Source organism: Tachyglossus aculeatus, chromosome 21 (assembly GCF_015852505.1).
Source record: "Tachyglossus aculeatus isolate mTacAcu1 chromosome 21, mTacAcu1.pri, whole genome shotgun sequence".
Taxonomy (NCBI): domain Eukaryota; kingdom Metazoa; phylum Chordata; class Mammalia; order Monotremata; family Tachyglossidae; genus Tachyglossus; species Tachyglossus aculeatus.
In genome coordinates this window covers 41,956,538-41,984,165 of record NC_052086.1, presented here as the reverse complement: position 1 = coordinate 41,984,165, position 27,628 = coordinate 41,956,538, and the positions used below count along the sequence as shown (strand labels likewise).

At 45.8% G+C, this 27,628-nt stretch overlaps 1 protein-coding gene across 1 annotated transcript in view; it reads left to right on the top strand.

Moving 5' to 3' along the window:
* The window catches only part of FBXW8 (F-box and WD repeat domain containing 8), a 204,909-nt gene that overhangs the window by 39,495 nt on the left and 137,786 nt on the right, over nt 1-27,628 (top strand). The window contains exon 4 of the mRNA XM_038762758.1: nt 4,686-4,774. Coding sequence (XP_038618686.1) covers nt 4,686-4,774 — 89 coding nt within the window. The remainder of the gene's footprint in view (nt 1-4,685; nt 4,775-27,628) is intronic.

The following is a 27,628-nucleotide window of genomic DNA, read 5'->3' as shown; positions in this document are numbered from 1 at the left end:
GAGTCTTTCCATTGAGCCACGCTGCTTCTCTGTGGGCTGCTTACTGTGGGTAAAGTGCTGTAATAATAATAATAATGATGATGGCATTTATATGTATATATGTTTGTACATATTTATTACTCTATTTATCTATTTATTTTACTTGTACATATCTATTCTATTTATTTTATTTTGTTAGTATGTTTGGTTTTGTTCTCTGTCTCCCTCTTTTAGACTGTGAGCCCACTGTTGGGTAGGGACTGTCTCTAGATGTTGCCAACTTGTACTTCCCAAGCGCTTAGTGCAGTGCTCTGCACACAGTAAGCACTCAATAAATACGATTGATTGGTTGATTGATTAAGCGCTTACTATGTGCAAAGCACTGTTCTAAGCTCTGGGGAGGTTACAAGGTGATCAGGTTGTCCTACGGGGGGCTCACAGTCTTCATCCCCATTTTACAGATGAGGTCACTGAGGCACAGAGAAGTGAAGTGACTTGCCCATGGTCACACAGCTGACAATTGGGGGAGCCGGGATTTGAACCCATGACCTCTGACTCCAAGCCCGGGCTCTTTTCCACTGAGCCATGCTGCTTCTCTATGCACTTGGGAGAGTCGAGCTTGGGAAGCGACATGGTGTAGTGGCTAGAGCACAGACTTGGGTGTCAGAAGGTCCTGGATTCTAATTCCGGCTCCGCCATTTGCCTGCTGTGTGACCTTGGGCATGTCACTTCTCCGGGCCTCAGTGACCTCATCTGGAAAATGGGGATGGAGACCGTGAGCCCCACGTGGAACAGGGACTGGGTCCAATCTCATTTGCTTGTGTCCACCACAGTGCCTGGCACATAGTAAACGCTTAACAAATGCCACCATTATTCATTCATTCAGTCATTCGATCGTATTTATTGAGCGCTTACTGTGTGCAGAGCACTGTACTAAGCGCTTGGGAAGTACAAGTTGGCAACATAGAGAGACGGTCCCTACCCAACAGTGGGCTCACAGTCTAGAAGGGGGAGACAGACAACAAAACAAAACATATTAATAAAATAAATAGAATAAATATGTACAAATAAAATAGAGTAATAAATACTTACAAACATATATACATGTACACAGGTGCTGAGGGGAGGTGGTGGGTAATTATAATAATTGTATAATAATTAATGCTACTATTAATATTATATCATTATACAATAATAATAATTATCATTATTATTATTACACCGATATAGACACGGTTGCCTGGTGCAGGGCATAGGTGAGAAATCCTCAACCTCCAGAGTGTTCATTCAGGGGAAGGTGGAATGTGCTTAGTACAGTGCTCTGCACACAGTAAGTGCTCAATAAATATGATTGAATAAATGTGCCTTCTTGCTAACTGAGGAGGGTCTTTTTTTTTTCAAAAAAAAAAGGTAATTCATTCATTCAGTCGTATTTATTGAACGCTTACTGTGTGCAGAGCACTGGACTAAGCGCTTGGGAAGTACAAATCGGCAACATATATTCATTCATTCAATTGTATTTATTGAGCGCTTACTGTGTGCAGAGCACTGGACTAAGCGCTTGGGAAGTACAAATTGGCAACATATATTCATTCATTCAGTCATATTTATTGAGCGCTTACTGTGTGCAGAGCACTGGACTAAGCGCTTGGGAAGTGCAAATCGGCAACATATATTCATTCATTGAGTCATATTTATTGAGCGCTTACTGTGTGCAGAGCTGGGCTAAGCGCTTGGGGAGTACAAATCGGCAACATATATTCATTCATTCAATCATTTATTGAGTGCTTACTGTGTGCAGAGCACTGGACTAAGCGCTTGGGAAGGACAAATAGGCAACATATATTCATTCATTCAGTCATATTTATTGAGCGCTTACTGTGTGCAGAACACTGGACTAAGCGCTTGGGGAGTACAAATCGGCAACATATATTCATTCATTCAGTTGTATTTATTTAGCGCTTACTGTGTGCAGAGCACTGGACTAAGCGCTTGGGAAGTGCAAATCGGCAACATATATTCATTCATTCCATCGTATTTATTGAGCACTTACTGTGTGCAGAGCACTGGACTAAGCGCTTGGGAAGTGCAAATCGGCAACATATATTCATTCATTCAGTCATATTTATTGAGCGCTTACTGTGTGCAGAGCACTGGACTAAGCGCTTGGGGAGTACAAATAGGCAACATATATTCATTCAGTCATATTTATTGAGCGCTTACTGTGTGCAGAGCACTGGACTAAGCGCTTGGGGAGTACAAATAGGCAACATATATTCATTCAATCGTATTTATTGAGCGCTTACTGTGTGCAGAGCACTGGACTAAGCGCTTGGGAAGTACAGATCGGCAACATCTAGAGATGGTCCCTACTCAACAACGGGCTCACAGTCTACAAGGGGGAGAAGGACAACAAAACAAAGCAAGTAGACAGGCGTCAATACCATCAGCATAAATAGACCGTATTTGTTAAGCATTTACTGTGTGCCAGCCACTGTCCTAAGCACTGGGGTAGAGACTATAATAATGACGGTATTTATTAAGCGCTTACTCTGTCCTAAACTCTGGGTGGGTCCAAGAAGCAGCATGGCTCAATGGAAAGAGCACGGGCTTTGGAGTCAGAGGTCATGGGTTCAAATCCCAGCTCCGCCACTTGTGAGCTGTGTGACTTTGGGCAAGTCACTTAACTTCTCTGTGCCTCAGTTCTCTCATCTGTAAAATGGGGATTAAGACCGTGAGCCCCCCGTGGGACAACCTGATCACCTTGTAACCTCTCCAGCTCTTAGAACAGTGCTTCTAAGAGCACTTGTATATATGTATATATGTTTGTATGTGTTTATTACTCTATTTTATTTGTACATATTTATTCTTTTTATTTTATTTTGTTAATATGTTATATTTTGTTCTCTGTCTCCCCCTTCTAGACTATGAACCTGCTGTTGGGTAAGGACCGTCTCTATATGTTGCCAACTTGGACTTCCCAAGCGCTTAGTACAGTGCTCTGCACACAGTAAGCGCTCAATAAATACGATTGAATGTATGAATAAATGCTTTGCACATAGTAAGCGCTTAATAAATGCCATTATTTATTGAGAAGCAGCCTGGCTCAGTGGAAGGAGGCTGGGCTTAGGAGTCAGAGGTCATGGGTTCAAATCCCGGCTCCGCCAACTGTCAGCTGTGTGACTTTGGGCGGGTCACTTAATCAATCAATCAATCGTATTTATTGAGCGCTTACTATGTGCAGAGCACTGTACTAAGTGCTTGAGAAGTACAAGTTGGCAACATATAGAGACAGTCCCTACCCAACAGTGGGCTCACAGTCTAGAAGGGGGAGACAGAGAACAAAACCAAACATACTGCATTGAAATGAGAATGAAATCAATTAAGCTTCCAATTCCACAGAATCCCACAGTGCGGAACTTTAATAAACCCAGGGCAGGATAGCCGAGGTAAAATCCATCTGCTCCTAACCATCCGAGGGGAAGCAGTGTGGCTCAGTGGAAAGAACACGGGCTTTGGAGTCAGAGGTCGTGGGTTCAAATCCTGTCCCGCCACTTGTCAGCTGTGTGACCTTGGGCAAGTCACTTAACTTCTCTGGGCCTCAGTTACCTCATCTGGAAAATGGGGATTAAAACTGTGAGCCCCCTGTGGGACAACCTGATCACCTTGTAACCTCCCCAGCGCTTAGAACAGTGCGCTGCACATAGTAAGCGCTTAAGAAATACCATCATCATCATTAGTAGTAGTAGTAGTATTAAGGGAGTGGGAGAAGAGGAAAAGTGGGGCTTAGTCAGGGAAGGCCTCTTGGAGGAGATGGGCCTTCCGTAAAGCTTTGAAGCTTCGGAAAGGAATCGTCTGTCGGATTTGAGGACGGAGGGCATTTCAGGCCAGAGGGGGGACGTCCCAGTGGACGTCCACTCTCCAGTCTCCAGTGGCTACCAATCAATCTGTGCATCAGGCAGAAACTCCTCACCCTGGGCTTCAAGGCCGTCCATCCCCTGGCCCCCACCTACCTCCCCTCCCTTCTCTCCTTGTCCATCGCAGCCCGCACCCTCCGCTCCTCCGCCGCTAATCTCCTCACCGTACCTTGTTCTCGCCTGTCCCGCCATCGACCCCCGGCCCACGTCCTCCCCCGGGGCTGGAATGCCCCCAGTCCCTCTGCCCATCCGCCAAGCTAGCTCTCTTCCTCCCTTCAAGGCCCTGCTGAGAGCTCACCTCCTCCAGGAGGCCTTCCCAGACTGAGCCCCTTCCTTCCTCTCCCCCTCGCCCCCCTCTCCATCCCCCGCATCTTACCTCCTTCCCTTCCCCACAGCACCTGTATATATGTATATATGTTTGTACATATTTATTACTCTATTTTACTTGTACATATCTATTCTATTTATTTTATTTTGTTAGTATGTTTGGTTTTGTTCTCTGTCTCCCCCTTCTAGACTGTGAGCCCACTGTTGGGTAGGGACTGTCTCTATATGTTGCCAATTTGTACTTCCCAAGCGCTCAGTCCAGTGCTCTGCACATAGTAAGCGCTCAATAAATACGATTGATGATGATGATGACGTGGGCGGCGAGGTAGATGAGAAGGCCCCTCCGTTTCCCGGCCACGGGCAAAGAGACTCTTTATGGAGAGCGTCGTTCAAGTTGCCGTCCAAAACGGGTCCAGGGGGGAAAAAACCACCGGGTTTTCCTCCCGCTCTCGCTCCCCTCAGAATCGCAGCGGGGCCGTCAGCCAGCTGCAGTACGAGACGGGAGGAGTCCTCGGAGACGTCCATTCCTGCGAAGGAGTCGTCATAGCCGGGTAAGACACCCTCCCCTTCGATCCCCGTCCCCACCTGGCCTCTTTCCGGGCACCTTCCTACGCCTCCCGTCCCAAAACGCGTCTGTCAGTCATTGGTTTGTTCCGTCGTAGTTACTGAGCGCTCACTGTGTGCCGAGCACCGTACTAAGCGCTTGGGAGAGGCAGAATGGCGTAGTGGTCCTGGGAGGCTGAAGGTCACGGGTTCTAATCATTCATTCATTCATTCAACCGTATTTATTGAGCGCTTACTGTGTGCAGAGCACTGTACTAAGCGCTTGGGAAGTCCAAGTTGGCAACATCTAGAGACGGTCCCTACCCAACAGCGGGCTCACAGTCTAGAAGGGAGAGACAGACAACAAAACAAAACATATTAACAAAATAAAATAAGAAGAAATATGTACAAGTAAAATCAATCAATCAATCGTATTTATTGAGCACTTACTGTGTGCAGAGCACTGTACAAGTCCAAGTTGGCAACATCTAGAGACGGTCCCTTATTGCTCTTGATTCGAAACAACATTCCAACTTTTCTTCCACACCCTAATGGCGGCACGTGAGGAGATGGATAATTGGCCCCTGCATCAATTTCCAAGTGCCCAGGGATTCTGCCCAAGCGTTTTCTGCTCCCAGAATTTTTCCCCGAGTGAATCGGAAGAGACTGAGATTTAAGGTGGTTGGGGTTTTTTTTTTTTAATGGTATTTGTTAAGCGCTTTCTGTGGGCCAGGCCCTGTATTAAGTGCTGGATTAGGTAGAAGATAATCAGGTTGGGCATGGTCCAGGTTTAACCTGGGGCTCACAGTCTTCATTCATTCTCAGTTCAGATGAGGGAACTGAGGACCCGAAAAGTGAAGTGACTTGTCCAAGGTCACAGAGCAGGTACGTTGCGGGCCCGGGATTAGAATCTAATCAGGGCAGCCGCAGTGGGGAACCTAAGCAGGGCAAGGAAATGAGAACAGAGAAGCAGCATGGGTCAGTGGAAAGAGCTCGGGCTTGGGAATCACAGGATGTGGGTTCTAATCCTGGCTCCGCCACTGGTCTGCTGTGTGACTTTGGGCAAGTCACTTCACTTCTCTGTGCCTCAGTTCCCTCATCTGTAAAGTGGGGATTGAAACTGTGAGCCCCATGTGACCTTCCCAGACTGAGCCCCCTCCTTCTTCTCCCCCTCCTCCCCCTCCCCATCCCCCACCTTACCTCCTTCCTCTCCCCACAGCACCTGTATATCATCACCATCATCAATCGTATTTATTGAGCGCTTACTATGTGCAGAGCACTGTACTAAGCGCTTGGGAAGTACAAATTGGCAACATATAGAGACAGTCCCTACCCAACAGTGGGCTCACAGTCTAAGAGGGGGAGACAGAGAACAAAACCAAACATACTAACAATATGTATATACATGTTTATTACTCTGTTTTGCACATATTTATTACCCTATTTAACTATTTATTTTACTTGTACATATTTATTCTATTTATTTTATTTTGTTAATATGTTTTGTTTTGTTGTCTGTCTCCCCCTTCTAGACTGTGAGCCCATGGTTGGGTAGGGACCGTCTCTAGATGTTGCCAACTTGTACTTCCCAAGCGCTTAGTACAGTGCTCTGCACACAGTAAGCACTCAATAAATACGATTGAATGAATGAATGAATCTACCCCAGCACTTAGTACGGTGCTTGACATAAGCACTTATTTATTTTATTTGTACATATTTATTCTATTTATTTTATTTTGTTAATATGTTTTGTTTTGTTGTCTGTCTCCCCCTTCTAGACTGTGAGCCCACTGTTGGGTAGGGACTGTCTCTAGATGTTGCCGACTTGGTCTTCCCAAGCGCTTAGTACAGTGCTGTGCACACAGTAAGCGCTCAATAAATACGATTGAATGAATGAATGAATCTACCCCAGCACTTAGTACGGTGCTTGACACGTAGTAAGCGCTTATTTATTTTATTTGTACATATTTATTTTATTTATTTTATTTTGTTAATATGTTTTGTTTTATTGTCTGTCGCCCCCTTCTAGACTGTGAGCCCACTGTTGGGTAGGGACCGTCTCTGTATGTTGCCAACTTGTACTTCCCAAGCGCTTAGTACAGTGCTCTGCACACAGTAAGCGCTCAATAAATACGATTGAATGAATGAATGAATCTACCCCAGCACTTAGTACGGTGCTTGACACGTAGTAAGCGCTTATTTATTTTATTTGTACATATTTATTTTATTTATTTTATTTTGTTAATATGTTTTGTTTTATTGTCTGTCTCCCCCTTCTAGACTGTGAGCCCACTGTTGGGTAGGGACCGTCTCTAGATGTTGCCAACTTGGACTTCCCAAGCGCTTAGTACAGTGCTCTGCACACAGTAAGCGCTCAATAAATACGATTGAATGAATGAATGAATCTACCCCAGCACTTAGTACGGTGCTTGACACGTAGTAAGCGCTTATTTATTTCATTTGTACATATTTATTCTATTTATTTTATTTTGTTAATATGTTTTGTTTTGTTTTCTGTCGCCCCCTTCTAGACTGTGAGCCCGCTGTTGGGTAGGGACCGTCTCTAGATGTTGCCAACTTGGACTTCCCAAGCGCTTAGTACAGTGCTCTGCATACAGTAAGGGCTCAATAAATACGATTGAATGAGTAACCTGATTACCTTGTATCTACCCCAGCGCTGGGGTTTTGGTTTACAAGCATTCTACATTTGTTCCTTTTTTCATGAGGAGGACTAGATGCGGAAAAAGGGAAAGGAAGCACCAGGAAATAAACAGTCTGTAAGCTACTCACTTGCAGGGGTTTTGTGAAGGAACAGCCACGTCTCCCAAGGCTCTTCTGTCAATCAATCAATCAATCAATCGTATTTATTGAGCGCTTACTATGTGCAGAGCACTGTACTAAGCGCTTGGGAAGTACAAGTCGGCAACACATAGAGACAGTCCCTACCGAACAGCGGGCTCACAGTCTAGAAGGGGGAGACAGTGAACAAAACCAAACATACTAACAAAATAAAATAAATAGAATAGATATGTCCAAGTCATCATCATCATCATCAATCGTATTTATTGAGCGCTTACTATGTGCAGAGCACTGTACTAAGAGCTTGGGAAGTACAAATTGGCAACATATAGAAACAGTCCCTACCCAACAGTGGGCTCACAGTCTAAAAGGGGGAGTCTAAAAGGGGGGAGTAAGATAAATAAATAAATAAATAGAGTAATAAATATGTACAAACATATTCTAGCCTGTGAGCCCACTGTTGGGTATGGACCGTCTCTATATGTTGCCAACTTGGACTTCCCAAGTGCTTAGTACAGTGCTCTGCACACAGTAAGTGCTCAATAAATACGATTGATTGATTGATTGACATGTAGTAAGCGCTTAACAAATACCATAATAATAATAATAATAAGGAACGTGACGGCCAACTCCGTTGTATTGGACTCTCCCAAGCGATTAGTGCAGTGCTCTGCACATAGTAAGCGCTCGGTAAATATCAACAAGTGACTGACCGAGGGTTGACATCAGGCGACCTCAGGAGATCGGCAGAAATCAGTTGCTCCAACCTGCGACGCAGGGCAAGTTCCGTGAGGAGAAGCAGCATGGCTTAGTAGCTAGAGCCCAGGCCTGGGAATCAGAAAGTCATGAGTTCTAATCCCGGCTCCCCCGCATGTCTGCTGTGTGACCTTGGGCAAGTCACTCGACTTCTCTGGGCCTCAGTTACCTCATCCGCAAAACGGGGATCAAGACCGCGAGCCCCACTTGGGACCGGGACTGTGTCCAATCCGATTTTCTTGTATACATCTCAGCGCTTGGAACAGTGGTTGACACATATTTATATATGTAGAGAAGCAGCGTGGCTCAGTCGAAAGAGCCCGGGCTTTGGAATCAGAGGTCATGGGTTCAAATTCCGACTCCGCCAGTTGCCAGCTGTGTGACTTTGGGCAAGTCACTTAACTTCCCTGTGCCTCAGTGACCTCATCTGTAAAATGGGGATTGAGACTGTGAGCCCCCCGTGGGACAACCTGATCACCTTGTAACCTCCCCAGCGCTTAGAACAGTGCTTTCACATAGTAAGCGCTTAATAAATGCTTAATAAATGCTATCATTATTATTATTATTATTATCGTTGAGCACTTAACAAGTATGGAAAAGAGCCCGGGCCTTGGAGTCAGAGGTCATGAGTTCAAATCCCGGCTCTGCCAATTGTCAGCTGTGTGACTTTGGGCATGTCACTTAACTTTTCTGGGCCTCAGTTACCTCATCTGTAAAATGGGATATTAAGACTGTGAGCCCCCCTGTGGGACACCCTGATCACCTTGTAACCTCCCCAGCGCTTAGAACAGTGCTTTGCACACAGTAAGCGCTTAACAAATGCCATCATTATTATTATTAAGTACCATAATTATTAGTGTATGGGCTTGAGGGGTTTTCATTTTACTTCTCCCTCGCGAAAGAATCGATCCCCCTTTCCTCCTCCACCTCCCCCTCCCCATTCCCCCCACCTTACCTCCTTCCCCTCCCCACAGCACCTGTATATGTGTATATATGTTTGTACGGATTTATTACTCTATTTATTTTCTTTGTACATATTTATTCTATTTATTTTATTTTGTTAATATGCTTTGGTTTGTTCTTTGTCTCCCCCTTCTAGACTGTGAGCCCACTGTTGGGTAGGGACCGTCTCTATATGTTGCCCACTTGGACTTCCCAAGCGCTCAGTACACAGTAAGCGCTCAGTAAATACGTTTGAATGAATGAATGAATGAATCCCTTATCATGGCAAGAGAGTTTGCGTGAGCTGATGAAATTTAGAGCTGTGCCATCTAGGGCTACCCATGATGGATAGCCTTTTAGACTGTGAGCCCACTGTTGGGTAGGGACTGTCTCTATATGTTGCCAACTTGTACTTCCCAAGCGCTTAGTACAGTGCTCTGCACACAGTAAGCGCTCAATAAATACGATTGATGATGATGGAAAGGTCTAAGCCAAAGAGTCAAAGTGGACTCACCCGCACTGGGCCGCAGCGGCGTGGGAAAGAGAGGAGACGATCAAGCGATCAAAACGTTAATTAAAGACAATGGCAGAGACTCAAGTTTTTACTGAGAAGCAGCGTGGCCTAGTGACAAGAGCCCAGGCTTGGGAGTCAGAGGACGTGGGTTCCAATCCCGACTCCACCACGCGTCTGCTGTGTGACCTCGGGCAAGTCACTTCGCTTCTCTGGGCCTAGGTACCTCCTCTGTCATATGGGGATTAAGACTGTGAGCCCCACGTGGGACAACCTGATCACCTTGTATCTACCCCAGTGCTTAGAACAGTGCTTGGCACAGAGTAAGTGTTTTTCAAATGCCATCATTATCATTCATTCATTCATTCAATCATATTAAGCACTTACTGTGTGCAGAGCACTGTACTAAGCGCTTGGGAAGTACAAGTTGGCAACATATAGAGATGGTCCCTACCCAACAACGGGCTCACAGTCTAGAAGGGGGAGACAGACAACAAAACAAAACATGTGGACAGTTAAGTCATCAGAACAAAGCTAGATGTACATCATTAACAAAATAAATAGAATTCATTCATTCATTCAATCGTATTTATTGAGCTCTTACTGTGTGCAGAGCACTGTACTAAGCGCTTGGAAGTACATTGGCAACATATTGATGGCATTTATTAAGAACTTACTATGTGCAAAGCACTGTTCTAAGCGCTGGAGAGGTTACAGGGTGATCAGGTTGTCCCACAGGGGGCTCAAAGTCTTCATCCCCATTTTACAGGTGAGGTAACTGAGGCACCGAGAAGTTAAGTGACTTGCTCAAAGTCACACAGCTGACAATTGGTGGAGCTGGGATTTGAACCCATGACCTCTGACTCCAAAGCCCGCGCTCTTTTCCACTGAGCCACGCTGCTTCTCAATATATGTAAATAGTTGTACATATGTAAATATGTACATATATATGTACATATGTAAATATGTAAATAGTAAATATGTGCAAGTAAAATAAATAGAGTAATAAATCTGTACAAACATATATCCAGGTGCTGTGGGGAGGGGTAGGAGGTAGGGCGGGGGGCATGCGGAGGAGGATATTATCATTAGTATACTATTATTACTGCAGGGAAGAAGGCAATGGTAAACCATTTCCGTATCTTAACCAAGAAAACTAGACTGGAAGCTCGTAGTGGGCAGGGAACAGGTCTGTTTATTGCTGTATTGTCCTCTCCCAAGCGCTAAGTACAGGGCTCTGCACACACGAAGCGCTCAGTAAATACGATTGAGTGAATGAACTGACTGAAAACTCTGTGGACACACGCTCCGGAACGACTTTGTGATGGAAGAACGGGACATTCCCGAATGGGTCCACGGAGTAGCCGTGGGGCGGAAACGACTCATTTGAAGAAGAAGCGAAAGAGGGGTTCTCGGGTGAATCTGCCGGAGAAACGCGAGCCCAGGGTTCTTTATGGGGAAGCTATTAGCTTAGCAGAAAGCTTTTCTTCCCATTCCCGGGATTAAAGGGTTGTTTGGCGACTAAATCCCTCCTCAGAGAGGCTGAAGGTTCATAAGCCAGCTGCTTTTCACGGGTGATTAGCAGAGCTTAGTTTTCATCCTATGGTTGGTTGTTGTTTTGTTGTTACGGTGACCTTTTTCCTAATGGTATTTGTATTAGGCCGCATAGCCTAACGGAAAGGGACTGGGCTTGGAGGTTAATAATAATAATAATTAATAATAATGTTGGTACTTGTTAAGCACTTACTATGTGCCAAGCACTGTTCGCTGGGTTAGATACAAGGTGATGAGGTTGTCCCACTTAGGGCTCACAGTCTTGATCCCCATTTTCCAGATGAGGTCTCCGAGGCCCAGAGAAGTGAAGTGACTTGCCCAAAGTCACGCAGCTGACAAGTGGCAGAGCCGGGATTAGAACCCACGACCTCTGACTCCCAAGCCCGGGCTCTTTCCACTGAGCCACGCGCTTCTCAGTTCTAATCCCGGCTCCGCCGTTCGTCCGCCGGGTGACCTTGGGCAAGTCACTTCACTTCTCTGAGCTTCAGTTCCCCTATAATAATAATAATAATGATGATGGCATTGATTAAGTGCTTACTATGTGCAAAGCACTGTTCTAAGCGCTGGGGAGGTTACAAGGTGATCAGGTTGTCCCAAGGGGGGAGGCTCACAGGCTCAGTGGAAAGAGCCCAGGTTTTGGAGTCAGAGGTCATGGGTTTAAATCCCAGCTCCGCCACTTGTCAGCTGTGTGACTTTGGGCAAGTCACTTCACTTCTCTGGGCCTCAGTTATCTCATCTGTAAAATGGGGATTAAGACTGAGGCCCCTGTTGGACAACGTGATCACCTTGTAACCTCCCCAGTGCTTAGAACAATGCTTTGCACATAGTAAGCACTTAATAAATTCCATTATTATTATTTTACAGATGAGGGAACTGAGGCCCAGAGAAGTGAAGTGACTTGCCCAAAGTCACACAGCTGACAGTTGGCGGAGCCAGGATTTGAACCCATGACCTCTGACTCCAAAGCCCGGGCTCTTTTCATTGAGCCACACGATTAAGACTGTGAGCCCCACGTGGTACAGGGACTGTGTCCAACCTGATTAACACGTATCTACCCCAGCGCTTAGAACAGTGTCCGGCACATGGTAAGCACCTAACAAATAGAAGAAAAAGGGAAATGCTAACCCCATCTTGATTGGCCGGAGAGACGGACCTTGGTGGGGCAAGAGAGAGTGACAAGGAACCCGGGGAAAGGAGGAGCAAGAACATTAGGGAAGAGGAGAATCAGGTGTCAGGATCCAGGCAGGGACATCCTGGAGCCAGGAGGAAAAATACAAGACTGCAGAGAAAGGAAGAGATCAGGGCTGGAGGGAGAGATTTGGGAATCATCCATGTCGAGATGGTAGTTGAAGCTTTGGGAGCGGATGAGTTCTCCAAGGGAGTGGGTGTAGATAATAATAATGGCATTTATTATGTGCTTACTATGTGCAAAGCACTGTTCAAGCACTGGTGAGGTTACAAGGTGATCAGGTTGTCCCATGGGCGGCTCACAGTCGTAATCCCCATTTTACAGATCAATCAATCAATCGTATTTATTGAGCGCTTACTGTGTGCAGAGCACTGTACTAAGCGCTTGGGAAGTACAAGTCGGCAACATATAGAGACGGTCCCTACCCAACAGTGGGCTCACAGTCTAAAAGGGGGGAGACAGACAACAAAACAAAACATATTAACAAAATAAAATAAATAGAATAAATATGTACGATAATGATAATATTCATTCGTTCATTCAGTTGTAGTTATTGAGTGCTTACTGTGTGCAGAGCACTAGTACTACTACTAATAATAATGACAGTATTTGTTAAGCGCTTACTGTGTGACCTTGGGCAAGTCACTTAACTTCTCTGTGCCTCAGTTACCTCATCTGTAAAATGGGGATTAAGATTGTGAGCCCCCCATGGGACAACCTGATCACCCTGTAACCTCCCCAGCGCTTAGAACAGTGCTTTGCACATAGTAAGCGCTTAACAAATGCCATCATTATATTATTATTATTATTATTAAACACTGTTCTAAGCACTGGGGTTGATACAAGGTAATGAGGTTGTCCCATGTGGGTCTCACGGTCTTAATCCCCATTTTACAGATGAGGTAACTGGGGCACAGAGAAGTTAAGTGACTTACTCAAAGCCACACAGCTGATAAGTGACGGAGACGGGATTAGAATCCATGACCTCTGACTCCCAAGCCCGGGCTCTTTCCGCTAAGCCACGCTACTTCTCTGAGCGCTTGGGAAGTACAAATCGGTAACATAGAGTCGGTCCCTACCCAGCGCTTAGAACAGTCCAGTGCTTAGAACAGCTTTGCACATAGTAAGTGCTTAATAAATGCCATTAAAAAAAACAACCATGGGCTCACAGTCTAGAGAAGCAGCGTGGCTAAGTGGAAGGAGCCCGGGCTTGGGAGTCAGAGGTCATGGGTTCAAATCCTGGCTCCGCCAATTGCCAGCTGTGTCACTTTGGGCAAGTCACTTCACTTCTCTGGGCCTCAGTTGCCTCATTTGAAAGATGGGGATGAAGACTGTGAGCTCCACAGGGCAATCTGATCACCCTGTATCCTCCCCAGCACTTAGAAGAGTGCATTGCACATAGTAAGCGCTTAACAAATGCCATTAGCATTATCATTATTATCATTAGAATAAATAGAATTATAGCTATAGACACATCATTAATAAAATAAATAAGGTAATAAATATGTACAAATAGACACAAGTGCTGTGGGGAGGGGATATGGGGAGGGAAGAGGGAAGGGGAGGGTGGTGGGGAGGGGAGGAGGAAAGGAAAAAGTGGGGGCTCAGTCGGGTTTTGAAGATGGGGAGAGCAGTGGCCTTTCAGGTGTGAAGGGGAGGGAACTTCTTCTAGACTGTGAGCCCACTGTTGGGTAGGGACCGTCTCTCTATGTTGCCAACTTGTACTTCCCAAGCACTTAGTACAGTGCTCTGCACACAGTAAGCGCTCAATAAGTATGATTGAATGAATGAATGAATGAACTTCCTGGTAGGAGGGCAAAGAGCCCAGGGAGTTTTTTGGCATTAGAGAGCTGACTGTACTTTTCATCTATTCATTCAAATGGATATATTGAGCGCTTCCTGGGTGCGGAACACTGTACTAAGCGTTGGGAGAGGACAGTGCGGCGATTAACGGACACATTCCCCGCCCACAACAAAAATCCGGTGGGCAGGGGACTCTGAGAGATGCGGACGTGAGTGGGCAGTACCTGCCAAGCAAACAGAGCTCAGATGGTCTTTTGGCTGGACATATTTGGTAACTTGAAAAAGAACACTCCTCCCTCCCTCCCTGCCCCCTCGCAATTGTTAATAATGATAATATTCATTCGTTCATTCAATTGTATTTATTGAGCACTTACTGTGTGCAGAGCACTGTACTGAGCGCTTGGGAAGTACAAGTTGGCAACATATAATAATATTTGTGAAGCACTTCCTACGTGCCAGGCACCATTCTAAGCACTGGGGTAGTTACAAGATTGGACACAATCCCTATTCCACATGGGTCTCCCAGTCTTCATCCCCATTTTCCAGATGAGGGAACTGAGGCCCAGAGAAGTGAAGTGACTTGCCCCAGGTTGAAAACGAACACTTCTCCCTCCCTCCCTGCCCCCTAGCAATTGTTAATAATAATAATAATAATAATAATATTCGCTAAGTACTTACTACGTGCCAGGCACCGTTCTAAGCACTGGGGTAGTTACAAGATAATCGGGCTGGACACAATCCCTTTCGCACATGGGTCTCCCAGTCTTCATCCCCATTTTCCAGATGAGGGAACTGAGGCCCAGAGAAGTGAAGTGACTTGCCCTAGGTTGAAAAAGAACACTCCTCCCTCCCTCCCTACCCCCTCACAATTGTTAATAATAATAACAATATTTGTTAAGTGCTTCCTATGTGCCAGGCACCGTTCTAAGCGCTGGGGTAGTTACAAGATAATCGGGCTGGACACAATCCCTTTCCCACATGGGTCTCCCAGTCTTCATCCCCATTTTCCAGATGAGGGAACTGAGGCCCAGAGAAGTGAAGTGACTTACCCCAGGTTGAAAACGAACACTTCTCCCTCCCTCCCTGCCCCCTTGCAATTGTTAATAATAATAATAATATTTGCTAAGCGCTTCCTACGTGCCAGGCACCGTTCTAAGCACTGGGGTAGTTACAAGATAATTGGGCTGGACACAATCCCTTTCCCACATGGGTCTCCCAGTCTTCATCCCCATTTTCCAGATGAGGGAACTGAGGCCCAGAGAAGTGAAGTGACTTGCCCCAGGTTGAAAACGAACACTTCTCCCTCCCTCCCTGCCCCCTTGCAATTGTTAATAATAATAATAATATTTGCTAAGCGCTTCCTACGTGCCAGGCACCGTTCTAAGCACTGGGGTAGTTACAAGATAATTGGGCTGGACACAATCCCTTTCCCACATGGGTCTCCCAGTCTTCATCCCCATTTTCCAGTTGAGGGAACTGAGGCCCAGAGAAGTGAAGTGACTTGCCCTAGGTTGAAAAAGAACACTCCTCCCTCCCTCCCTGCCCCCTCACAATTGTTAATAATAATAACAATATTTGTTAAGTGCTTCCTATGTGCCAGGCACCGTTCTAAGCACTGGGGTAGTTACAAGATAATCGGGTTGGACACAATCCCTATCCCACATGGGTCTCCAAGTCTTCATCCCCATTTTCCAGATGAGGGAACTGAGGCCCAGAGATGTGAAGTGACTTGCCACAGGTTGAAAAAGAACACTTCTCCCTCCCTCTCTGCCCCCTCGCAATTGTTAATAATAATAATAATGTGTGTTAAGTGCTTACTACATGCCAGGCACCGTTCTAAGCACTGGGGGTAGTTACAAGATAATCGGGTTGGACACAATCCCTATCCCACATGGGTCTCCTAGTCTTCATCCCCATTTTCCAGATGAGGGAACTGAGGCCCAGAGAAGTGAAGTGACTTGCCCCAGGTTGAAAAATAACACTCCTCCCTCCCTCCCTGCCCCCTCGCAATTGTTAATAATAATAATAATAACATTTGCTAAGCGCTTACTACGTGCCAGGCACCGTTCTAAGCACTGGGGTAGTTATAAGATAATCGGGTTGGACACAATCCCTATCCCACATGGGTCTCCTGGTCTTCATCCCCATTTTCCAGATGAGGGAACTGAGGCCCAGAGAAGTGAAGTGACTTGCCCTAGGTTGAAAAAGAACACTCCTCCCTCCCTCCCTGCCCCCTCACAATTGTTAATAATAATAACAATATTTGCTAAGCGCTTCCTACGTGCCAGGCACCGTTCTAAGCACTGGGGTAGTTACAAGATAATCGGGTTGGACACAATCCCTATCCCACATGGGTCTCCCAGTCTTCATCCCCATTTTCCAGATGAGGGAACTGAGGCCCGGAGAAGTGAAGTGACTTGCCCTAGGTTGAAAAAGAACACTCCTCCCTCCCTCCCTGCCCCCTCACAATTGTTAATAACAATATTTGTTAAGTGCTTCCTATGTGCCAGGCACCGTTCTAAGCACTGGGGTAGTTACAAGATAATCGGGCTGGACACAATCCCTTTCCCACATGGGTCTCCCAGTCTTCATCCCCATTTTCCAGATGAGGGAACTGAGGCCCGGCGAAGTGAAGTGACTTGCCCCAGGTTGAAAAAGAACACTCCTCCCTCCCTCCCTGCCCCCTCACAATTGTTAATAACAATATTTGTTAAGTGCTTCCTATGTGCCAGGCACCGTTCTAAGCACTGGGGTAGTTACAAGATAATCGGGCTGGACACAATCCCTTTCCCACATGGGTCTCCCAGTCTTCATCCCCATTTTCCAGATGAGGGAACTGAGGCCCAGAGAAGTGAAGTGACTTTCCCCAGGTTGAAAAAGAACACTCCTCCCTCCCTCCCTGCCCCCTCACAATTGTTAATAATAATAACAATATTTGTTAAGTGCTTCCTATGTGCCAGGCACCGTTCTAAGCACTGGGGTAGTTACAAGATAATCGGGTTGGACACAATCCCTATCCCAGATGGGTCTCCAAGTCTTCATCCCCATTTTCCAGATGAGGGAACTGAGGCTCAGAGAAGTGAAGTGACTTGCCCCAGGTTGAAAAAGAACACTTCTCCCTCCCTGCCCCCTTGCAATTGTTAATAATAATACTACTAATAACATTTGCTAAGCACTTACACGGTGCTGGGCACCGTTTGAAGCCCTGGGGTAGTTACAAGATAATCGGGCTGGACATAATCCCTTTCCCACATGGGTCTCCCAGTCTTCATCCCCATTTTCCAGATGAGGGAACTGAGGCCCAGAGAAGTGAAGTGACTTGCCCCAGATCACACAGCAGAGAAGCGGCGGAGCCGGGATTAGAACCCAGGTCCTCCTGATTCCCAGGCCCGGGCTGTAGCCACTAGGCCACACTGCTTCTATCCCTGCAGTCGTCTAGGCGGTGGAAATGCTTCATTGAAACCCAGCCAGGCTCTGGCAACTAGGCGAGCTCCACCGTGGCCCGCGAGCCCACCGGTTCAGCGTCTGCTTGCGGAAGGATTTGGCGCTCCTTCCTCCCCACGCCACGGGGGATCCCAAGCCGGGAGGGCCGCCAAGCGTCGCGGAAGCCGGGCAGTGGCTCATCAGAAATCTGGCCCGCGGCTCCTGGATTTCGAGGCGGACGGCCAGCTCTCCAGCTGATCTGGTTTGCGCTGAAAGACGCGGGGGCGACGGGGCGGGAGGAAAAGGCCGCTTTTGAAAAACCGGGACGGTGTCAGCTTGCTTAATTAAGAATTGTTGGACGGCGGGAGAGGTGGTGAGCAAGTTCTAAAACCGGGCTGCCGGCAAAAATCCCCTTCCGCTTTCATTCCCCTCTCCCCCTTTCATCCTCTGTTAGATGGTCAGCTCCTCCGCTAGACTCTGAGCTCTTCTAGAAGCAGCGGGGCTTAGTGGCAAGAGCTTGGAGTCAGAGGACGTGGGTTCTAATCCCGGCTCCGCCACCTGTCTGCTGTGTGACCGTGGGCGAGTCACTTCACTTCTCTGGGCCTCAGTTCCTTCATCTGTAAATTCATCATCATCAATTGTGTTTATTGAGCGCTTACTATGTGCAGAGCAGATAGTACAAATTGGCAACATATAGAGACAGGCCCTACCCAACAGTGGGCTTACAGTCTAAAAGGGGGAGACAGAACAAAACCAAACATACTAACAAAATAAAATAGAGTAGATATGTACAAGTAAAATAAATAAATAAGTAAATAGAGTAATAAATATGTACAAACATATATACATATATACAGGTGCTGTAGGGAAGGAAGGAGGTAAGATGGGGGGATGCAGAGGGGGACGAGGGGGAGAGGAAGGAAGGGGCTCAGTCTGGGAAGGCCTCCTGGAGGAGGTGAGCTCTCAGCAGGGCCTTGAAGGGAGGATTCATTCATTCAATCGTTCATTCAATTCATTCAATTGATTCATTCATTCAATCGTATTTATTGAGCGCTTACTGTGTCCAGGGCACTGTACTAAGCGCTTGGGAAGTACAAGTTGGCAACATATAGAGACAGTCCCTACCCACCAGTGGGCTCACAGTCTAGAAAAAATCTGTAAAGTGGGGATGAAGACCGTGAGTCATCATCATCATCATCAGTCGTATTTATTGAGCACTTACTGTGTGCAGAGCCCTGTACTAAGCGCTTGGGAAGTACAAGTTGGCAACATATAGAGACAGTCCCTACCCAACAGTGGGCTCACAGTCTAGAAAAAATCTGTAAAATGGGGATGAAGACCATGAGTCATCATCATCATCATCAATCGTATTTATTGAGCGCTTACTGTGTGCAGAGCCCTGTACTAAGCGCTTGGGAAGTACAAGTTGGCAACATATAGAGGCAGTCCCTACCCAACAGTGGGCTCACAGGCTAGAAAAAATCTGTAAAATGGGGATGAAGACTGTGAGCCCCACGTGGGACAACCTGATCACCCTGTAACCACCCCAGCGCTTAGAACATAGTAAATACTTAACAAATAGAGAAGCAGCGTGGCTCAGTGGAAAGAGCCCGGGCTTTGGAGTCAGAGGTTGTGGGTTCGAATCCTGGCTCCACCACAAGTCTGCTGTGTGACCTTGTGCAAGTCACTTCACTTCTCCGAGCCTCAGTTCCCTCATCTGGAAAAATGGGGATGAAGACTGTGAGCCCCCCGTGGGACAACTTGATCACCTTGTATCCCCCCCAGTGCTTAGAACAGTGCTTTGCACATAGTAAGCTCTTAACAAATGCCATCATTATTATTAAATACCATTATTATTATTATTGTTCTGGGGCCCTCTAGATTGTAAACTCATTGTGGGCAGGGAATGTGTCTGTTAATTGTTCTCTTATACTCTCCCAAGTCACTTAGCGTGGCTTAGTGGAAAGAGCCCGGGCTTGGAAGTCAGAGGTCATGGGTTCTAATCCCGCTTCCACGAGCTATGTGACTATGGGCAAGTCACTTCACTTCTCTGGGCCTCAGTTCTCTCATCTGTAAAATGGGGATGAAGACCGTGAGCCCCACGTGGGACAACCGGATCACCTTGTATCTCCCCCAGCGCTTAGAACAGTGCTTGGCACATAGTAAGGGCTTAATAATAAGGGCTATTTATTTATTTATTTTACTTGTACATATTTATTCTATTTATTTCATTTTGTTAATATGTTTTGTTTTGTTCTCTGTCTCCCCCATCTATTCATTCATTCAATCATAAAAACCATCATTAGTACAGCGCTCTGTCCACAGTAAGCGCTCAATAAATGCGATTGACTGAAAGAATGAATTGGGTCTACCAACTCTGTTGTGTCATAGTAATAATAATTGTGGTATTTGCTAAGTGCTTACTCTGTGCCAAGCTCTGTACCCCAGTATTCGGCATGTAGTAAGCGCTTAACAAATACCATAGTTATCATTATTATAAGTGAAGTGTCTTGCCTGAGGTCACGCAGCAGACAGGTGACGGAGCCGGGATTAGAATCCAGGTCCTTTGGCTCCCAGGCCCAGGTTCTACCCAGTAGGCCACACTGTTGCTCCTTATTTTTCCCACTATAGTTGTAAATATTTTAATGTTTGTAACCCCCTTTAGAGTGTAGGCTCCTCGTGGGAAAGGAATGGTCAATTTTCTATTCTATGCTTTCCATCATCATCATCAATCGTATTTATTGAGCGCTTACTGTGTGCAGAGCACTGTATTAAGTGCTTGGGAAGTACAAGTTGGCAACATACCAAGTGCTTAGTACAGTACACCACACCAGGTGGGCACTCAATAAATGCCACCGCTGCTACTTCAACTGTGGAAAAAAAGGCACTGTTCTGGATACCTAGGGGCAGATCATAAGCTCCATAAGGAAAGGGCAGAGACATTTTTTTTTAAAAGGTATTTGTTAAGTCAATCTGGGATTTTTCGACATGCCCCCAATCTCACCTCAGATTAGCGGGGGTCTTTTGTTTGTATTTTAAAGGTATTTGTTAAGCGCCTACTATGTGCCAAGCGCTGCCCTAAGCACTGGGGTAGATAACATGTTTAATCGCATTGGTCCCAGTCCCCTTGGCTGAATGAGGGCTTAGTCAGGGAAGGCTTCCTGGAGGTGGTGGGCCTTGCACGAAGCTTTGAAGGTGGGGAGAGGGAACCTCTGGGTCAGTGGAAAGAGCTTGGGCTTTGGAGTCCGAGGTCATGGGTTCAAATCCCGGCTCCGCCAGTTGTCGGCTGTGTGACTTTGGGCATGTCGCTTAACTTCTCTGTGCCTCAGTTACCTCATCTGTACTTTCTCAAGCGCTTAGTACAGTGCTCTGCACACAGTAAACGCTTAATAAATACGATTGAATGAATGAATACATTCCCTGCCCACAGAGAGCTTCTATTTATTTATTTATTTATTTTACTTGTACATATTTATTCTATGTATTTCATTTTGTTAATATGTTTTGTTTTGTTCTCTGTCTCCCCCATCTATTCATTCATTCAATCGTATTTATTGAGCGCTTACTGTGTGTAGAGCACTGTACTAAACGCTTGGGAAGTACAAGTTGGCAACATATAGAGACGGTCTCTACCCAACAGCGGGTTCACAGTCTAGAAGGGGGAGACAGAGAACAAAACAAAACATATTAACAAAATAAAATAAATAGAATAAATATGTACAAATAAAATAGAGTAATAAATACGTACAAACATATATACATATATACAGGTGCTCTTAGAAGCACTGTTCTAAGAGCTGGAGAGGTTACAAGATGATCAGGTTGTCCCACGGGGGGCTCACAGTCTTAATCCCCATTTTACAGATGAGAGAACTGAGGCACAGAGAAGTTATGTGACTTGCCCAAAGTCACACAAGCATTAATCGTATGTGGTTTTGGAATATGGGCGTTCAGTTCTTTTAAAATCTAATATGAGCTATAAGTGTGAAATTAAGTATTTTAGTCTTCTTCTATTTGGAGATCCTGAAGTGAACTGCAGATAGACAGGCATTCTAAGGCATTCATTCAGCCGTATTTATTGAGCACTTACTGTGTGCAGAGCACTGTACTAAGCACTTGGAAAATACAAGTCACCCTGATTCACTCCCTTCATCCATTCATTCATTCACCACAGCACCTGTATATATGTATATATGTTTGTAAGTATTTATTACTCTGTTTATACTCTACTTATTTGTACATATTTATTCTATTTAATTTATTTTGTTAATATGTTTTGTTTTGTTCTCTGTCTCCCCCTTCTAGACTGTGAGCCCACTGTTGGGTAGGGACCGTCTCTAGATGTTGCCAACTTGGACTTCCCAAGCACTTAGTACAGTGCTCTGCACACAGTCAGTGCTCAATAAATACGACTGATTGATTGATTGATTGGTCTAGAGGGAATTTACAGCCTAGAACGGACCAGGTTTGCTATATATCCGATTTGGAGCGCAGTTTTCCTGCAAGAAACCGAGGCATTACATCCCGAGGACTCTTTTGAAAGCAAAACGGACTTCTCACTCTGTAAATCCATCTCCCTCCTTCGTGTCTGGCCCGGGCTCTTCTGGTAAATAAGACTGAGGTCAGCTGTTGCCAAAAGGAGTGGGCCGCATTGGAAGAAAAGAGCCTTAATAAATACTTGTGAACTCATGACAGCACTTCGGCATCTCATCTACTCCTCCGAGGGGTCCCGGGTTCGATAACCGTGCGTTGGAAGCGGCATCGACCGCGGCGCTATTGATTCCGCGTAACTGAGAGATATGGAAAATGCTCATTATTTGTCAGTTGATATCTCACCGACTCCCCGGGATGACCACGGGAGCACCGGGGCTCGGGCACCGTCATCATGTCTGAGAAGTTGTTCGTTTTCTTAATTGCTTTATTGGGGCGGGGAGGGTTTTAGAGGGAGCCATAAACACGCTCGTCCGTATTGATTTTGTTGCTTTTTGCTGGAGGAGCAGCGTGGCTCAGTGGAAAGAGCCCGGGCTTTGGAGTCAGAGGTCATGGGTTCGAATCCCGGCTCTGCCACTTGTCAGCTGGGTGACTTTGGGCAAGTCACTTCACTTCTCTGGGCCTCGGTTATCTGTAAAATGGGGATTAAGACTGTGAGCTCCCCGTGGGACAACCTGATCACCTTGTAGCCTTCCCAGCGCTTAGAACAGGGCTTTGCACATAGCAAGCACTTAATCAATGCTATTATTATTATTATATTTATTATATATAATATATTATAATATATATATATAATATATATAGCTATATATATATATTATATATGGCATATAATAAATGCCATTATTATAATTATTTTGCTCCCAAACAGAGAAAGCAGGGATCCCAGAGTCAATCAATCAATCAATCGTATTTATTGAGCGCTTACTGTGTGCAGAGCACTGTACTAAGCGCTTGGGAAGTACAAGTTGGCAACATCTAGAGCCAGTCCCTACCCAACAGTGGGCTCACAGTCTAAAAGGGGGAGACAGAGAACAAAACCAAACGTACTAACAAAATAAAATAAATAGAATAGATATGTACAAGTAAAATAAATAAATAAATAGAGTAATAAATCTGTACCAACATATATACATATATACAGGTGCTGTGGGGAAGGGAAGGAGGTAAGATGGGAATGGAGAGTGGGGCGAGGGGGAGAGGAAGGAAGGGGCTCAGTCTGGGAAGCCCTCCTGGAGGAGGTGAGAGTCAGTTTTCTGAGCCCGGGCTTGTGAGTTAGGAGGACCCGGGTTCTAATCCCGGCTCTGCCACCTCTCTGCTGTGTGACCTCGGGCATGTCGCTTCACTTCTCTGGGCCTCGGTTACCTCAGCTGTCAAATGGGGGTGGGGACTGTGAGCCCCACGTGGGACGGGGATTGGGTGCAATGCGATTAAACTTATCTACCCCGGCGCTTAAGGTGGTGCTTATCACATAGTAGGCGCTTAACAAATAAATACATTTAAACAACCAACCAACAAACAAAAAACCTTGCTAATCTTAGGTGAGACTGGGGGGGCTGTTGAAAAGTCCCAAATTGACTTCAGTGACTCTCATCCTGTGTCTTCGCTCTCTCTCCATTTGCGATCCGGAAAAGGGTTTTGTGAGGCGACATAGACACCTGTGGATGTTTCAAAAACCTTGCTTCATTATGTAACGGGAAGCAGCGTGGCCTAGGGGAAAGAGCCCGGACCTGGGTTCTAATCCCGGCTCTGCCACTTGTCGGCTGGGTGACCTTGGGCAAGTCACTTCAATTCTCTGGGCCTCAGTTCCCTCATCTTTAAAATGGGGATTAAGACCGTGAGCCCCATGTGGGATGGGGACTGCGTTCAACTTGATTTGCTTGTGCCCCCAGATGCTTAGTAATAATAATACTAGTAATGACATTTGTTAAGCGCTTACTATGTACGAAGCACTGTTCTAAGCATTGGGGGGGATATTTATTTATTTATTTTACTTGTACATATCTATTCTATTTATTTTATTTTGTTAGTATGTTTGGTTTTGTTCTCTGTCTCCCCCTTTTAGACTGGGAGCCCACTGTTGGGTAGGGACTGTCTCTATATGTTGCCAATTTGTACTTCCCAAGCGCTTAGTACAGTGCTCTGCACACAGTAAGCGCTCAATAAATACGATTGATGATGATACAGGTGATCAAGTTGTCCCGCATGGGGTTCCCAGTTTTAATCCCCGTTTTACAGAGGAGGTAACTGAGGCCCAGAGAAGTTAAGTGACTTGCCCAAAGTCACACAGCTGATAAGTGGTGGAGCCGGGATTAGAACTCACGACTTCTGACTCCCAAGCCCGTGTTCGTTCCACTAAGCCATGCTGCTGGCCACATAGTAAGCGCATAACAAGTACCATTAAAAACAAAACAAAACCCGCTTGTTGTTTCTTGGCAATCGAAGAGGTGGTTAAGGGATTGGTGAACCAGCCAAAATTCCTTTCTCCTCCTTAAACACGCTGAATTTAGACCATTTCCCCGCTTTGCAATAAAGCGCTCCTTCCGAATCGCTAATTATAGTTACTGTGGTATTTCTTAAGCGCTTACTATGTGCCAAGCTTAATGATAGACTGTGAGCCCACTGTTGGGTATATGCTGTCTCTATATGTTGCCAACTTGTACTTCCCAAGCGCTTAGTCCAGTGCTCTGCACACAGTAAGCGCTCAATAAATGCGATTGATTGATAAGAATAATAATCACGGTATTTGTTAAGCACTTACTGAGTGTCAATAAATATGATTGATTGATTGATAATAATAATCGCGGTATTTGTTAAGCACTTACTGAGTGCCAGCCATTGTTCTAAGTGTTGGGGTGGGTATAAGATTATCAAGTAGAAGCAGTGTGGCTTAGTGGAAAGAGCCTGGGCTTGGGAGTCGGAGGTTGTGGGTTCTAATCCCGGCTCTGCTGCTTGTTTGCTGTGTGACCTTGGGTGAGCCACTTCACTTCTCTGTGCCTCAGTTACATCATCTGTAAAATGCGGATTAAGACTATGAGCCCCATGTGGGACAACCTGATGACGTTGTATCTTCCCCCGTGCTTAGAACAGTGCTTGGCACATAGTGCATAATGAATACCATAATAATAATAATAATAATGATAGAAGTCCCATATGGAACTTACAGTCTGAGGAGGGAGAACAGGTATTGAATCCCCACATTGTAGTGAGAAGCCCAGAGAATCAATCAATCAATCAATCAATTGTATTTATTGAGCGCTTACTGTGTGCAGAGTACTGTACTAAGCGCTTGAGAAGTACAAGTTGGCAGCATATAGAGACGATCCCTACCCAACAGTGGGGTTACAGTCTAGAAGGGGGAGACAGAGAACAAAACCAAACATATTAACAAAATAAAATAAATAGAATAGATATGTACAAGTAAAATAGAGTAATAATAAATAGAGTAATAATAAATACATAGAATAATAATAAATACATAGAATAATAGAGAAGTGACGTGACTTGCCCGTGGTCCCACAGCAGGTCAGGGATGGAGTCAGGATTAGAACCCAGGTCCTCTGACATCGACCTCTCCTAGAAGCAGATATCACGAGGGTGCACTGTCCTGGGGAAGCTACCTTAATCTCAAATCTGAAGGTCCTCCCCTAGTCTATAATGTGGCTTCGTGCGTAGAACCCAGGCCCGGGAGTCAAGAAGGATCTGGGTTCTAATCCCGGCTCCACCACTTGCCTGCCTTGTGACCTCGGGCGAGCCGCTTAACTTCTCTGGGCCTCAGTTTGTAAAATGGGAATTAAGACTGTGAGCCCCACGTGGGACGACCTGATTATGTTGTATCTATCCCAGTGCTTAGAACCGTGCTTGGCACATAGTAAGCAGCACTTAACAAATAACATTATTATTATTATTATTTTCTGGTCCCAGTTTCTTCATGTGCCCGGATTATCTTTGTCCAGAAACGCTCTGGGCATATCACTCCCCTCCTCAAAAATCTCCAGTGGCTCCCAATCAATCTGCGCATCAGGCAGAAACTCCTCCCCCTGGGCTTCCAGGCTGCCCATCCCCTGGCCCCCTCCTCCCTCACCTCCCTTCTCTCCTTGTCCAGCCCAGCCCGCACCCTCCGCTCCTGCGCCGCTAATCTCCTCACCGTTAGGCCTCGTTCTCGCCTGTCCCGCCATCGACCCCCGGCCCACGTCATCCCCCGGGCCTGGAATGGCCTCCCTCTGCCCATCTGCCAAGCTCGCTCTCTTCCTCCCTTCAAGGCCCTGCTGAGAGCTCACCTCCTCCAGGAGGCCTTCCCAGAATGAGCCCCTTCCTTCCTCTCCCCCTCGTGCCCGTCTCCATCCCCCCCATCTTTCCTCCTTCCCTTCCCCACAGCACCTGTATATCATCATCATCATCAATCGTATTTATTGAGCGCTTACTGTGTGCAGAGCACTGTACAAAGCGCTTGGGAAGTACAAGTTGGCAACATATAGAGACAGTCCCTACCCAACAGTGGGCTCACATGTATATATGTTTGTACATATTTATTACTCTATTTATTAACTTATTTATTTTACTTGTACATATCTATTCTATTTATTTTATTTTGTTAGTATGTTTTGTTTTGTTCTCTGTCTCCCCCTTTTAGACTGTGAGCCCACTGTTGGGTAGGGACTGTCTCTATATGTTGCCAACTTGTACTTCCCAAGCGCTTAGTACAGTGCTGTGCACACAGTAAGCGCTCAATAAATACGATTGATTGATTGATTGATTGATTGATTAGAACCGTGCTTGGCACATAGTAAGCACTTAACAAATAACATTATTATTATTTTCTGGTCCCAGTTCCTTCATCTGTAAAATGGTGATTAAGAGTGGGAGTCCATTGTCCCCCAGTCTCACGTATCGCACCGCAGACGCCTGGCCCCGTCCTGCCTCTGGCCTGGAATCCTCTCCCTCCTCAAATCCAACAGTGACTCTCCCCCTCTTCAAAGCCTTATTGAAGTCCCGTCTCCTCCAGGAGGCCCTCCCAGATCAAACCCCACTTTTCCTCATCTCCCACACCCCTCTTCATCACCCTGATTTCTCCCAGCCCCACCCCACTGATGTCTATTGCTGTCATTTTATTTATTTGTATTGATAAGGAAGAAAAGTAAGAATAATAATACACATTATTACATGTTAGCCTACTGTTGGGTAGGGACTGTCTCTATATGTTGCCAACTTGTACTTCCCAAGCGCTTAGTACAGTGCTCTGCACACAGTAAGCGCTCAATAAATACGATTGATGATGATGATGATGATGATGATGTTGGTACAGATTCATTACCCCATTTGTTTTACTTGTACGTAATTACCATCGTATTTATTTTACTTTGTGCTAATATGTTTTGCCTCCTCCAGGAGGCC